This window comes from Octopus sinensis, linkage group LG29 (genome assembly GCF_006345805.1).
Source record: "Octopus sinensis linkage group LG29, ASM634580v1, whole genome shotgun sequence".
In the NCBI taxonomy this organism is placed as follows: Eukaryota; Metazoa; Mollusca; class Cephalopoda; order Octopoda; family Octopodidae; genus Octopus; species Octopus sinensis.
Genome location: NC_043025.1, coordinates 2884934 through 2898849, shown reverse-complemented (window position 1 = coordinate 2898849; position 13916 = coordinate 2884934). Strand labels below are relative to the sequence as shown.

Genomic DNA, 13916 nt, shown 5'->3' with positions numbered 1-13916 from the left:
AGTGGGAATATATGTGTGGCCTTGAAGTGAGTGTTTGCGTTCATACATCAGGATTTGATAAGGTATATATAGGTGGATATATGTATGTACACATATATATATATCTGTGTATTTGTGTTTGTTTGATGTGTGACTACTGTATTTGTATTTAATTCCCACTTGTTTCCCTATTCTGATATTCCACGTTATTTTTCTTCTCTTAATATATGTACTTTTCCTGCATTTATCGTCTTCTTCACAACTTTTTCTCTACATTCATCTTGTTCATAATATTCTGGTTCTTCTGCTTTTAATTTTTTCAACTGTTTTCTCCTCTCTTCATGAATCATGTTCGCCTCTTCTTCTACTTCTTCTTCTTGTACTTCTTCTTCTTCTTGTACTTCTTCTTCTTGTACTTCTTCTTCTTGTACTTCTTCTTCTTCTTCTTCTTCTTTCTTCTTCTTCTTCTCATTCTTCCCCTTCTTCTTCTTCTTCATTTTTTTTCTATTTATATACGTTCTATGATTTATCTTCCTTCACTTTCTTCGTTATTCTTCTCAGTTTCTAATTTTTCATCACATCTTTCATCATCATCATCCTCATCATCATCATCACCATCATCATCATCATCATCAGTATAATCGTCAGCGCAATCATATTCATAGTCTTTCTGCTAATCATATTTTCGTATTCACTAATCGTTATAATTTATCTTGTCATCATAACTATTTCCTTCCCTCATTTACTCTGCTATTTCTAGCATGCAGAATCATCATCACCTTCGTTATGAACCTCATAATAATCAACGTCGTCATCACCAATTAATCGGTAGCGTTTGTCATCGTTTTCGATAATAATCTTCATCATTTTTCCTTCTCACCGTCATTATTACAACATTTACAATCAACATCGCAATCCTCCTCATCATCATCATCAACATCATCTCCGCCATTTTCTCCTTCATCGTTCTCTTTTCATTCTAAAGATACGAGATTTAATATTTTATAAAAAATCTTTTTAATACTCTTTCTTTTGAACTGTGTTTTATATTTCAGATATCTCAATGACAATAAGATCAGAACCATCCCACAAGGATCCTTTCAAAATCTTCCAAGTTTAACCTACTTGTAAGTTGGTTATGTTTTTTCATTTTTTATTTACGAATTTTTTCGCATCTTCCTTTCTCACTCTGTATCTCTAACTAATGTTCTGCTACTATTTTCATGTTAGAGTGTGTATGAAGGTGTCTATGAGTGTTTGTGTCTCTTTGTGTCTGCATAAATGTCTAACATTTGGTGTATGTGTGTACGATTGTACGTGAATATGTATGTTTGTATTTGTGTTTATAGGTGGTTATATTATGAAATATATATGTATGCAGACTTATACTCTCTTCAAGAAAAGAACGTATAGAAATATATTCATCCTCACTTTTTTGAGATACTGATTCACCCTTTTTTTCTCTCCCTCTTTTTCTTTCTGCCTGTTTTTCTCTCGCTCTTCACCTTACCCGCTTTTTCCCTCTACTCCCTCTTTTCTCTCGCTCTTCGCATTTCCCTTCAATTCATCTTGTAAAAGTGTTACAGATGCGCTATTATTATCTAAAAAGAATTCTGCTTATTCCTACTGACGGAGGAATAAGCAGAATTATTATTAGATGCTCATGAAAATCATAAGAACTAATTTATGTTCTAGGCGATTATTTCCAATTAAATGGCTTGCATCACTTCAAGTTTTAATCAAATATTCAAATACTAAAGTGGATCGATTCATTCGATCAGTCCCATTTGTCAACAAATTTGGAACGTTTTCACCATTTGAGAAATCCTAATGTAAAGCAAATAGCAATGTTTTATTAATGTTATTCTTTAAACCTCGTAAATCTGAAGATGTGGAATAGCAAAGTCAATGTTCTATTTAATAAGTTAGATATTTTCATCTTTCATAATTTAAGCGCGAATTGAATGAAATCTGAGATAGATACCATGAACGTTCCGTTTAAGCTGCTACAGGCCAACATTTACAGGAATGATGAAGGGGTTGAAGTGTTTAGCACAGAGGTTAGTACTGAAAACGAACTGAGGTTTAAGATCGAGGAGCAAAGGAATAGACGAATGAGTCGGTAGTACCTGCTTGGTGGGGTCAAGAGCTCAGCCAACTCCTACAAGAATCTGTAGCATGACAGTGACAGTGTTAAATCAAAGAGAAGAGATATCCTGTCTGCGAGATAGTTGTTAGAGTATGTCTATTAGGGATAGAGTAAAATTTAGCCACGTCACCCTTCTTTCGATGCAATCCCGGATGTGTATCACCGTTCCAGATGTAGAAAGATTTCTTCATTGTGTGTTTCACTTGAGCATTGTAAATGGTCTGAAGTTTTGGCTACAAAGAGAAGGATTAGACTTTAAGATACCGTACTAGCTATGCAAAGGATCTACTTTCGCCAAGAAAGATCTTCACTGCTAATAATGCCCAGCGAAGGTTAAGTTTTCAAGTAACATTGTGAGAGACACTTGCCTAATTTTCAGCCCATTACAAATGGCCGTGTTTCAACACCATGTCCACGGCTATGCTGTATCCTTTCTCTGTCTCTACTGGTCTATTTCAATGGTAGTCTTAAACCACATCTCTGTTCAAAACCACCACCTATTAATTTTGAGTTCCTTTAGTGAAGTCCATATTGTCTTAAACATTCTTCAGTTGAAGATTACCATCTTTTCTCCCTCCCCATATATTTAGTCATCGTTTGATTCGGCTTCAAGCCTGCTTTACTCCTGCTTTACTTCAAGCCTGCTTTACTTCAAGCCTGCTTTACTTCAAGCCTGCTTTACTTCAAGCCTGCTTTACTCGAAAGAAAATATGAAATCTGTCAGTATTCAACGGTATGAAAATATAAACCCCCGTTCTTGGTGTATAAACAATTTGAACTTTATTCAAGACAATACTTTGGAAATATCGTCAGGCGAACGAAATAACTGGAGACGAACTGGGAGTCTTTTGACACACAGAATCCGAAACGGACATCAATTTAATACGATCACATCAGAATTTTAAAATACTGGATCCACAGAATGTCTTTGTTTTGTTTTTGAAAAAACAGCTTAAGAAGAACGTACTAATATACATAGAAATTGCATTGTCTTCAAAACTAGGATCTTTTGAAATTCTACTGAAATGCTTGCATCTTATCTCTAAATTTCTACAGACAGTTTACATTTTTGTTCATGCCAATTTTTTCATGAATATGTGTTTGAATGGTTTTCTTTAGTGCTGAACCTCAACAGCCCAGCATCGTATTTAATTGCAATCTGCCTTGATACCTTGATAAGAAGTGGATGTTGGATGATTTTCTCCGGCTGGACTAAAGTCTGTTCATTCACATTAAAATACCCTGGGACTAATGCTCTCTGTGGCCATTATTTCATTACCCGATGTTTACACCAGACCTTTAATAAAATAATCGATAAACCATAATAGACATTCGTACTATCTTTCACAATATATTTCCCTGAAATATTAGGAAAATAGTGAAAATTGAGGGTTTGGGTATCTTGAAATCTAGATGTGATGCTAAAAAATGGATTCCACATTTGAATTCAGCAAAATTATTTGATAGAGAGGTACCCTTCTATAGCTTGGTGTTGCATATGAGAGCTTGATTTCAATTTCTGCTCGGAGTACATCAAGAAGATTTGGTGGTGGAGCATGTATGAAGTTATATGGCATACTTGTTTTGGAAGTTCAGCTGATGATCATAATATCCCTGGATCAATTCCTGAAATGAATGACGTTATTACTTAGATCAAGTCATTTCATTTCACGCATTCTTCTTCATCATCATCATCATCATCAACATCGTCATCTTCTTCTCTTCTTCTTCTTCTTCTGCTCCACCTTCTACCTCTTAACTTTATCACTAATGCTTTTTAGTAAAACACCTACGCAAATTCCATAAACAAACCTCTCAATAGAAATATTCTCCTGAATTGAACTGCAACTGCTAGCCGTCACTGACCATTCAAAATACAACAATCAAGGCACTCCCAAATTTTTCCACCCCCTCTCCACATCAGCCTTCTTCTTCTACCCTACCAAGAATTCACAACGACCTCGAACACACAAGTGCAAACAAGGGAGTCAGAGAAAGGCAGAATGCCACTTATATCTGAACACTATACAAATATTCCTTTAAAAAAACTTTTCTTCTAATTTTTCTAAATTTAATTATTTAATCGTTACAGTTGAAAAGGTCTCAAAATGACCGAAACCGGTACTGAAATGTTCTTTATAAAATTATTTTAGCATTTTCTATTTTGACTTGTTTTTTCATATATATATATATATATATATATATATACATATATACATATTTCTCTCTTCATCTGTCCCCCCTCTCCTACATTTCTCTGCATGTCACACCTTACACTCCTCTTGATCTGCCTCTTTCCCTCTCTTCCTTCTCCTCCCTTGTTCCTTGTTCTCCTTCTTTCTCTCTTCATCTGTCCCTTTTTCCTCTCTTTTTTCCTCACGTGACCAGCCACCGACCACTGCCTTTTCGCATCCAGCAGTCATTGTGGCAAGACACACTTGTTTGCTTCTCTGTGGCCTGAAGGCACTCTTCCATAGCCAGCTCAAAACTTAACTCGTCCTGTCGTCCTGGTTTTGTTGTTATTTTACCATTATTGTTTTTACGTATTTTTGTATTTTTATTCGTGTAACACCGTCCGTTTTCCGTCCTTGTGTTGTATACATTCGAGGTTTTCTTCCAAGGAATCTAATGCGCTTGGCTTAGATTTCCCTTGGGGCTGCCCAGGTCAGAGCAATCTCAAGACTAATCAGCCGAAATTGCGAAGATGATCCGGTTCTTGACTGAAGATTGAGGGCTTCCGTGTTTTTTGTGTCGTCTTCTAAATGTTTCACGTTCTTGTATCAGTTTGTATATTTTTTTACTCGTACATAAATATATATATATATATATATATATATAGGGCAGGCTTCTTTCAAACTGAAAGTATTATCTCGCATTACAATACAGACGTAATACTGAAATGGTGTAAGAGATAAAAGATTGCTCTGGGCTCGCATTAGGCAAAAAGCTGGAATTTTTTGGGGCCCATGACACTGCATGGACCTTGGCTTTTCAATTTGACGACTGTTGCTTTAAATATTTTATTTCGATTTTATGTATATATGTATGTATATATTTATGTATGAGCCAATGAAGCAGACCAATGTAGCTAGGGGAAATAACAGCCAAATCTCCCTCAAAACACCCTACTGTCTTAATCCGAAAATGCTACTTATTATGTAGTTTGAATGAGAAACTGTAACTAAAGGTTAAGGTTATTAACCCCTAAATGTTACCTGTTTTAATAGCAATTGATCTTTTCTCTTTTTTGCGTTGTTTTTCATGTCAGGTGCAAAAGTGAAGAGGGTTAACTTGGACGGTGTAAAGTAGTGGAGATGTTTGTTTATTGTATGTGGTGGTTACTTTTGTCTGTTTCTTCTCCATAAGGATAAATGATTGAAAACGAATTTTAACACAATATATATACAACTTCAAGTGGAATCAGACAGCATAAGCTAGACAGAGAGAAGAAAGAAGAGAGACAGAAAAGCGATGGTTTTGGTTGACTGTCATCATGTACGCCACTTGTTGCTAGCTAAATGGCATGTGCCGGCTGTCTGAACAAACACGTTGCTTTTAATGGCGGAAAAACAGGGCGAAAAGATTACAAAAATAGTGATTCTCATTTTGAAACAAGCAATTTTGAAAATCTTTTTAGATTACAGAACGCCCTGCTCTCTCATGTGTCCATGTGTAAAATTACAGTGCGATTGGATGAAAAATACTCGAGTTATAAGCGCACAAACAGACAGACAGAACGGATTTGATATATTAGATACAACCGGATTACTATCTCCTACTTTGCAATCCAGGAACAGGAAATATCAACCAAATACCTGATGCACAAAAGGGACAAAGATGCTGGCAAAACAGTAAAGCGTGACAGCCGATGCAGATTACGTGGCGGTAACACCGAATATATCACCCATATTACAAGCAGTTGTCCGAAAATGTCATCATGATTTTATCTACCGATGTGACATGATGTAGCTAGGACACTGTATAATGAGATCCGTCGGATGATTAATTCCAAAGATAAAGAAATAAAATCCCACAATATGGTACAAGCTAAAACCGCTACCAATAAAATGGAGTGTTGCCGGAATGTCCCAGGGGAAATCCCAATGTAATGTAAACACAATTGACCTGACATGGTGATTTGGGATTGAGGAGAGAAACTGTGTACACTTGTGGAAATCAGCTGCCCAGTGGATGTTAACATGAAGCTAAAGATCAACGAAAAAGAAAATACCTCCGTTGAACTATTGAGTAATCTGCAGGATTTCTTCATTTCATCCTTCTCCCATCGTCCTCCTCCTCTTCTTTTTCATCTGAACTGTTAGAATATTCAGTGATAATATCAATATCAACATTCTCATCCGCTTTCTCGTCATATTCATGCTCCTCATCATAACAACCTTCAACATCGTATTTATGATCGACATTCTCGTCATCATCATCATCATCATCATCTTCGTCGTCATTACCACGATCATAATATTGATTTTCATCATCGTCTTACCCTTCTCTCTCATTGTCCTCTTTTCTCACTTCATCTGATTCTTAATACTCAACATTTATTATTTCAGTAGCGGGATCTATGAATATTCCACGGAATTAATAATAAAACTTTTCGGTGACTCCTGAAAAATTTATCCAAAAAATCTGAAAGCGTAGACTGTGTTGTGTGTGTATGAAAAGAATGTTTCTCATCTGTTATCCAATGAAAATTGAAGGAAACTGAAATACGACGATTACTTTATGCACTTTATATATGTACTTTATATACTTCATGTACGATTTTATAGACTTAATACAAAGCAATCATAAAATAAATATTCAATAGTTTTTTCCATTTAGTTCATGGAGAGAAAAAAATTACATTTTAAAATTTACATGGCCACAAATTCATATCAATAAAACAGAAATATTATAGTAAGAATAGATTTTATAGGTAAAACATAGGGTTGAAAATTTAATGCAACATGGCATCGTCTGAAAGCCACATCGTTGGTAGTTCATAAGAAAGGCGGTGCATCAGAGCTTATACATATTTCAATTTGCGTATACCTTTCAATCCAATACTTCGTTACAGATTCTGTTGTTCGCGTAACTACTCCCTCTTCTTTTCCCTTGCTTGTCAGTGTTGATAACTTTAACTTTAATATCAGATAATGTTTGTGAGCCCTTGGGAAACAACATATAGCTGACCATTAATACGCAGGTTCAGGCAAGAATAGCTCCAATTTATCAAATGTCTGTCCATGTGATTTATTGATAGTCATTGCAATTGTCAAGCGAACGGGATTAGGTGTCTCAGTGCCAGCCTTATCCCGTGAATGAGAATACGTCTCCCGATCAATGTGCCACTTATTATTGAGGCTTTAATCGAGATTTGATGGAGGGCCTCCACTTCCAGTCTTGTTCCTTTATAGAGACATTTTGAATTGAAATATTCCCCAGGAGCATTTTTATGGAGTCAGGTTTCAAATGCAATCTAGGGGGTGGCATTCCAGATGGTGTCCCTGAAATCAGAAATTCCAGTGGATATCGCTCAGCTTCAGCAGGTCATCTGTGAAGACCTTATCCATGCTGTAATAAAAGCACTGGTCTCCTGGGAGATTATCCATAGCCTCTTCGTTTGAAGCAGTCTGAATTTTTTGGTGAGAGTATCACTCTACTTGTTCTTTGTTTTTGAGGGGCATTGCCAAAAAGCATCATTTATAAGCGACCTATTAAAGCATGAATCATGTAGCATTTTTACATCATCATTGACTCACTTGGATCTTGCACAAGAGCTGTGGTGCCATTGTCAATGTGTTGTGGCCATGTTGCGAATTGTCTTCGATCTGTCGTTGACCTATTTTGGCTCAACATATAAATGTCTGAAGTGTAACCAGAGAGGAGAGTTCTTAATGGAGATCTGAATTACTGCCTCACGAGTTCCTCTTGACAATATTGGCAGAACTTGCCTGAAGTCTCTACCAATGAGCACAACTTTTCAACCGAAACCTTCATTGTTCCCAGTGATTTCTTTCAGAGCTTTGTCATTAGCATGAAAAGAATACAGAGGGATCACGGAAGCCTCATCTATAATGATCAAATACAAATTTCTCAAATAATTTCTAGTCAGAGGTGGGTGGTACACTGCAATTTGAGCAAACTGTGCACCGTCCTTCCACCAGACATCAATGTTGAAGCTATGCCTCTGCACGCACCACTTGATAGTTTCTTCTTCGTAGATGTGAGATCAGCGTATGAAATATGTAATTCTTTTCCCAACCTACAGGAACCTCTGCATAGAAGCAGGAACATTCCAGCACCCCACCTCACCTTTTCTTAACAACTGTCTTCAATGACTGCATCAGCGATCATTCTCTGTTCATCGGTAACGGTTGCAATGCCGGGGTGGTTCATGTCATGTTTATGCCCTACCCGTTACACTCGAACTGGTTCAGACAAGCCAATATTAAGGCAGCTAATGCCATTTTCAATTTGCATAGAATTTACAGAGTGTAGAGTATGCATTCAAACATCGCTGAGCATAATCTACCATTATGGTATTCTTGTGAGTGTTCCTCAGTCGAAGGACATTAGAAGGATTTGAATAGGTGCAAAGGACAACGAACGTGATACGCGGCTGAAATGCCATCCGATGTGCAGCACCTTTAGTATGGCATGTTCCAACATCACATAATTTTGGAGAAGACCAAGTCATACGTACGCATCTTTAAATGTTGCATAGATTTCACCTCCTACAGTGTTCACTTCTTCAAAGGGCTTAGTACCTGGAACATACAAAATAGCAATCGTAAATGAAATGTTTCTACGTCCTTAGGACTCACTGTGTTCAATCTGCTGCCGATGTTATTGTTTCTTCTCCTGGGTGTTCATGATTTTGTACGTACATCAAATACATAACGTAAAGGAATGTCAGGGCACAAGTATTTCCGTTAATTTTCATCGTGCTCATTCAGTTTGAATGTATTGTCACGATCGATCTCTGTTCTTGAGTAGGTTACTGAGTATTACCTCTGTGAAAGCACAGTCTCTCCCGGTCTTCAAATTGAACTGCTAGTCTGTAAACAGTGTGAGAGGAGTCATGCAGCTTGTACTGAAATATTCTCCACATGGCTTCAGGAGGTGAAACGTATCAACACACAAAATAATTTCTGATTTCGCCATGGTTTTGCTGAATTTGTTTGCTTTCTGCCATTGCATCATTCCTTACTTCAATTGAATCGCTATTATGATCTTTGTAGATTTATTTGTAGATGTACTTGACACTTGTTACAGAGGAGCCAACTTCTATATTAATATGAGCTCGGAATTGCTTTAATAGGTAAGCATTGTATGGTACGACATACCTGTTTTCAACACAGTGGAGTCCAACTTGTGCTGCCATCCCATTATTGCGCCTCCTGTTCTATGGATATCCATTATTATTTAGTAGTATCTCATTTCTGTAGTTCTTGGGAAACATTTTGGGGCAAGAGCCATTCTACATACAAAGGCCATGTATCATGAATTTCTTAACTAAATCATCTCTGATCTTCACTTTGTCTACCAGCATATGGCAGTGTGGAAGCCTTCTCTTTTGAAAACGGCGACATGGGCATGAGCTATTGATACATCAAATACGTGTCTGTCCTTTATATCCTTCAGACGTTCAGTGAGATGCAACTTGTACAATCTTGCAACCAAATCTGGCCAGTTTCCTGGTGTCCCATTTCGCTGCATATTATTTTCTATTTCATGGCACTTAGGGTTGGATGTATATGTGACAATTAAGTCAGGTTTACCATACTCTGATGCAATGGGCATTACATCCTGATAATATTAATGCATACTCCGAGGACAGCTCTTGGCTCAACATTCTCATCAGCTCCTCTCTGCAGGTAGTCCATAAGTCCACTGTTCTGCTCTACGAGCAACTGGGCCTGATGGTCCCCAAGGTACTGTAATTAGCAACCCTAAATTACATCATGAGTCGTCTGCGAGCGGATGTTATGCGTTTCGCCACATGTAGAATTCCACAGTGCCATCCGGACTTTCCATGAGGGAATAGAAGTGGATAACTCATTGGGACTAGATGGCACAATGTCTACGCGATTCACTCCGCAGGTGAATTCCATGGATAGACAAGAATGTCTCTGTTTTCACTGTGCAGCTATTTCATTGCTTGTGGAAAAATTGTAACGCCTTATATAATCCCTTCTTCTGAAGTGTAGTTCACCTCTTCGCAATTGTACATTTACACTCCTGGTACTTTCATTATAATATATATTTAATTGTAATTTATTTATACGCCGTACATATGACACTGTATATAAGTGTGAATATTTCATGGAATTGCATTTCTGATCATGCGTTAGGTGATAGGGGATTTAAAATACTTACTACCACATCACCCACCACCACTGCCACCATCTCTCTTAGCTTCCCTTCTTATCTACTGATATATATATATATACATAAATACATATATATATCTATCTCTCTATCTATATACATATATATATATATATGTTTTTCTTTAATCTCACCATCAGAACATCACCCCTCTACCTAAATTATATTCCTAACCCTCCTCAATATCACGACCTTCAACTAACTTTTTTATCGTGTAATAAATATTTCGTTCCCCCTACCACATGCCCTCTTCCTCTTTTTCTCTCTCCTTTTTCTTTCTCTTGGTCTCTCTTTGCATTCACCTATCACGAGAAAGCGTTACCGACGGACTAATTAACATAATGACAAGCAGAATTATTATAAGGTCGTCATCACCTTCGATATGAACATCGCAATAATCAACATCGTCATCACCAATTCATCGAAGCCTTTCTCGACGTTCTCGATAATAATCATCATCATTATCCCCCGAATCCTCCGCACCGTCCTTATTACAACATTTACCATCAACATCGCCATCCTCCTCCCCCTCATCATCAACATAAACATCATCTCGGCCATTTTCTCCGTTATCGTCGTTTTCTTCTTAATATGATTCTAAAGATACAAAATTTAATATTTTATCAGAAATCTTTTTAATACTCTTTCTTTTGACCCGTGTTTTATGTTTCAGAAATTTCTGGAAGAATCAGATCACAACCATCCAACAAGGAGCCTTTCGAAATCTTCCAAGTTTAATCTTCTTGTAAGTTGCTTAAGTTTTTTGATATTTTATTTACGAAATTTTTCTAGGAACTTAATGTCTTTTCATCTTTCTTTTTCTCTCTGTATCTCTAACGTATATTCCGCTACCATATTCGTGTTGGAGTGTGTATGAAAGTCTCTGGAATTTGTGTATGAGTGTACGATTGCACGTGAATATCTATGTTTGCATTTGTGTCTACAGGTGGGTATATTATGAAATATATATTTATGGAGAGTTATACTCACTTCAAGAGAAGAAAGTATAGAAATATATTCATCCTCACTCGTTTGAGATACTTGTTCAATAATATGAGTTATTAAAAACTCTACAATTACATGACGTGCTGAAGTTGGCAGTCGTCATTTTCTATTTGTACAGTGAGCCACAGCTGGGGCAATTTGGTCAAACTCTCCAGTGTGATGACTGCTTATGCCGTTTCAATTTCTTTAGGAAGGATGTTAGAGTAGTCAGTCGTCCACAATAAAAGACAATGTTTGGTGTGTCCCTCGTACGTTTGTCTGTGTGTGTAATGATATTACTTACGTTGATATATTTTTATTGTCATTTCTATCCTCATTCGTAATTGTCATATTGTTTTTATTGTCCATCTTGTCTGTTTTCTTGCTACTTTTATTATCTTTTCTTCATCATCGACTTCCTCGTTGTTACTGATTTTGTTGTTGTTGTTGTTATTGTTGTTCTTCTTAACATAACGAAATACATTATAATCGAACCGACTGAAACCGAGTTTATTGAGCGAGGTGCTTTTTGAAACGTCAACTGATGAGAAATATCTGCACAGAAAGATGCACCGAGTCCACTCGACCATTATCTCATCCGTGAGTTGCCGATTGAAGACGGGCTGAAACGGCCGTAGTGATTAACGAATCTCATAAAATCAATTTTCCATTTCCCTCATGTGCGTGCATGTGTGTGTGTGTGTGTGTGTGTGTGTGTGTGTGTGTGTGTGTGTGTGTGTGCATGTGTTTGTGTGTGTGAATATACGCTTAGACGTTGGTACGGCTTTGTGATAACAATTTTGCTTCTGTATTCTGACCCTCTGCGTGTACTCTGGTCTTCAACCGAACAAACCCGTGTATGTTAGTTAATAGGGTACACGGTAACTGTTAGAAACTTGGCGTATAAATACGAAGTGGTATCATATAGTTCCCGGCCGAGTTATATTTAATAAAAGTAACTTATACTACCTGAGTTATAAATCCATTTCCTTCGGAAAAGTCGCTTTGCGAAATAAGACACAAATATGAAACGTTTTCCTTTCTTTTATTCCTTTTCCCCCCCTTTAACGTCTCATATACGGCTCCTGTTCTAACAGATCAATTACTGGGGGCAGCACGTTGAACGCCACCAACGCTCTGGCTGGGTCAATTCAATCCCCGCACATATCTCTAAGTTTCCTATAGGTTCCCCTATCGACCACAATGACCTTTACACTCTCTTGGTACACGTCATCGGAAAAATTTACCTTATGATGTGCCTGAACTTTACGATTTGTCTCTGCACTTCATTGTTCTTAGAATACGTCACAAAATTCCATTTGTTCTCACCCCGTTTCGGTCTTCTCCTTTCTTGTTTTACTACTTTTCTTCTTATAGGTTCCTCTATACACTTCTCTGAGTCTGAGACCTTCTCTTTCTCCGTCTTCAGTTTCTCCATCTCACCCTCTTGTAGTTGAGTTCCTGAATCTTCCGTCAATTCACCTGTCATCTTCATACTTGCTTCCTCCTTCTCTGACTCATTGTCACACACCTTCTTAATTATTTCTTCACTTTCCTTTTCCGCCTCACTTTTATCATCTTTCTCTCTCGTTATCTCTTTCTTTCCCACCTCTTCTTTCTTCATTTCCTGTTAGTCGGTGGCGGGCTTACCCTACCACTCCTCCTTTTTCTTTCCACTAGCGTGAATTCTTCTTCCGCTGTTTTCTCATTATTCTCTACTTTCAATGCCTGCTCGACACCCTATTCAATCTCTCTCTGCTCCCTCCCTGGGCATCTCGCCTTCATGTGTCTCTCCTCGCAACACTCGAATCACACAAGCGGCCTGCTTACCATTTTCACTCCCAGTGCAACACTATTCCCTCTGCCATTCCGTTCAAGTCCTACACTTTAGCCTGGGTTGTTAGCTCCAACCCACAGCCCCAGCAGCTTGTTTGCTCTGGTGGCCCTCAATATTCCAGCCTCGTCCTCGATGTTGTACACAATGGCCGTCATCAGCCATGCCTCCTCCACCTGGCCCAACCGAACACTCGCCACACATCCGCCGCAACAGGATGGCAGAAGAATCCATTCTTCTGAGCGGACCGCCTCCGTAGCATGCCTCATCGCTTCCTCCTCCGATGTGAAACGCACATCCACAGTTGCATACTCCCTGCATCCTGTTCCGAAGGTTATCAACCTTTCATGCCTTCCAACATCCTCTCGATCCCCTTCACAGTTGCTATCTCGATCCTTCCTGTAGCGACCCTCACAGTCCTGTATGTCACTGTCCTCCTCATAACGCTATTCACTAGCAACTCGGGTGGTGTCAATTTTATCTTCTCGCCTTGCCCCCTCAGCATCCTCTCGCCAGCCTTCATCCTCTTGGCCTTGACCTCTACTTCAAAAGTCTCCAATGCTTCTCTCCCCGCTTCTC

At 38.1% G+C, this 13916-nt stretch overlaps 1 protein-coding gene across 1 annotated transcript in view; it reads left to right on the top strand.

Annotated features, from left to right (window-relative positions):
• LOC115225980 (leucine-rich repeat-containing protein 15-like) overlaps positions 1-13916 on the top strand; it is a 171592-nt gene that overhangs the window by 135463 nt on the left and 22213 nt on the right. Inside the window, exons 13-14 of the mRNA XM_036514789.1 lie at positions 1035-1106; positions 11193-11264. Coding sequence (XP_036370682.1) covers positions 1035-1106; positions 11193-11264 — 144 coding nt within the window. The remainder of the gene's footprint in view (positions 1-1034; positions 1107-11192; positions 11265-13916) is intronic.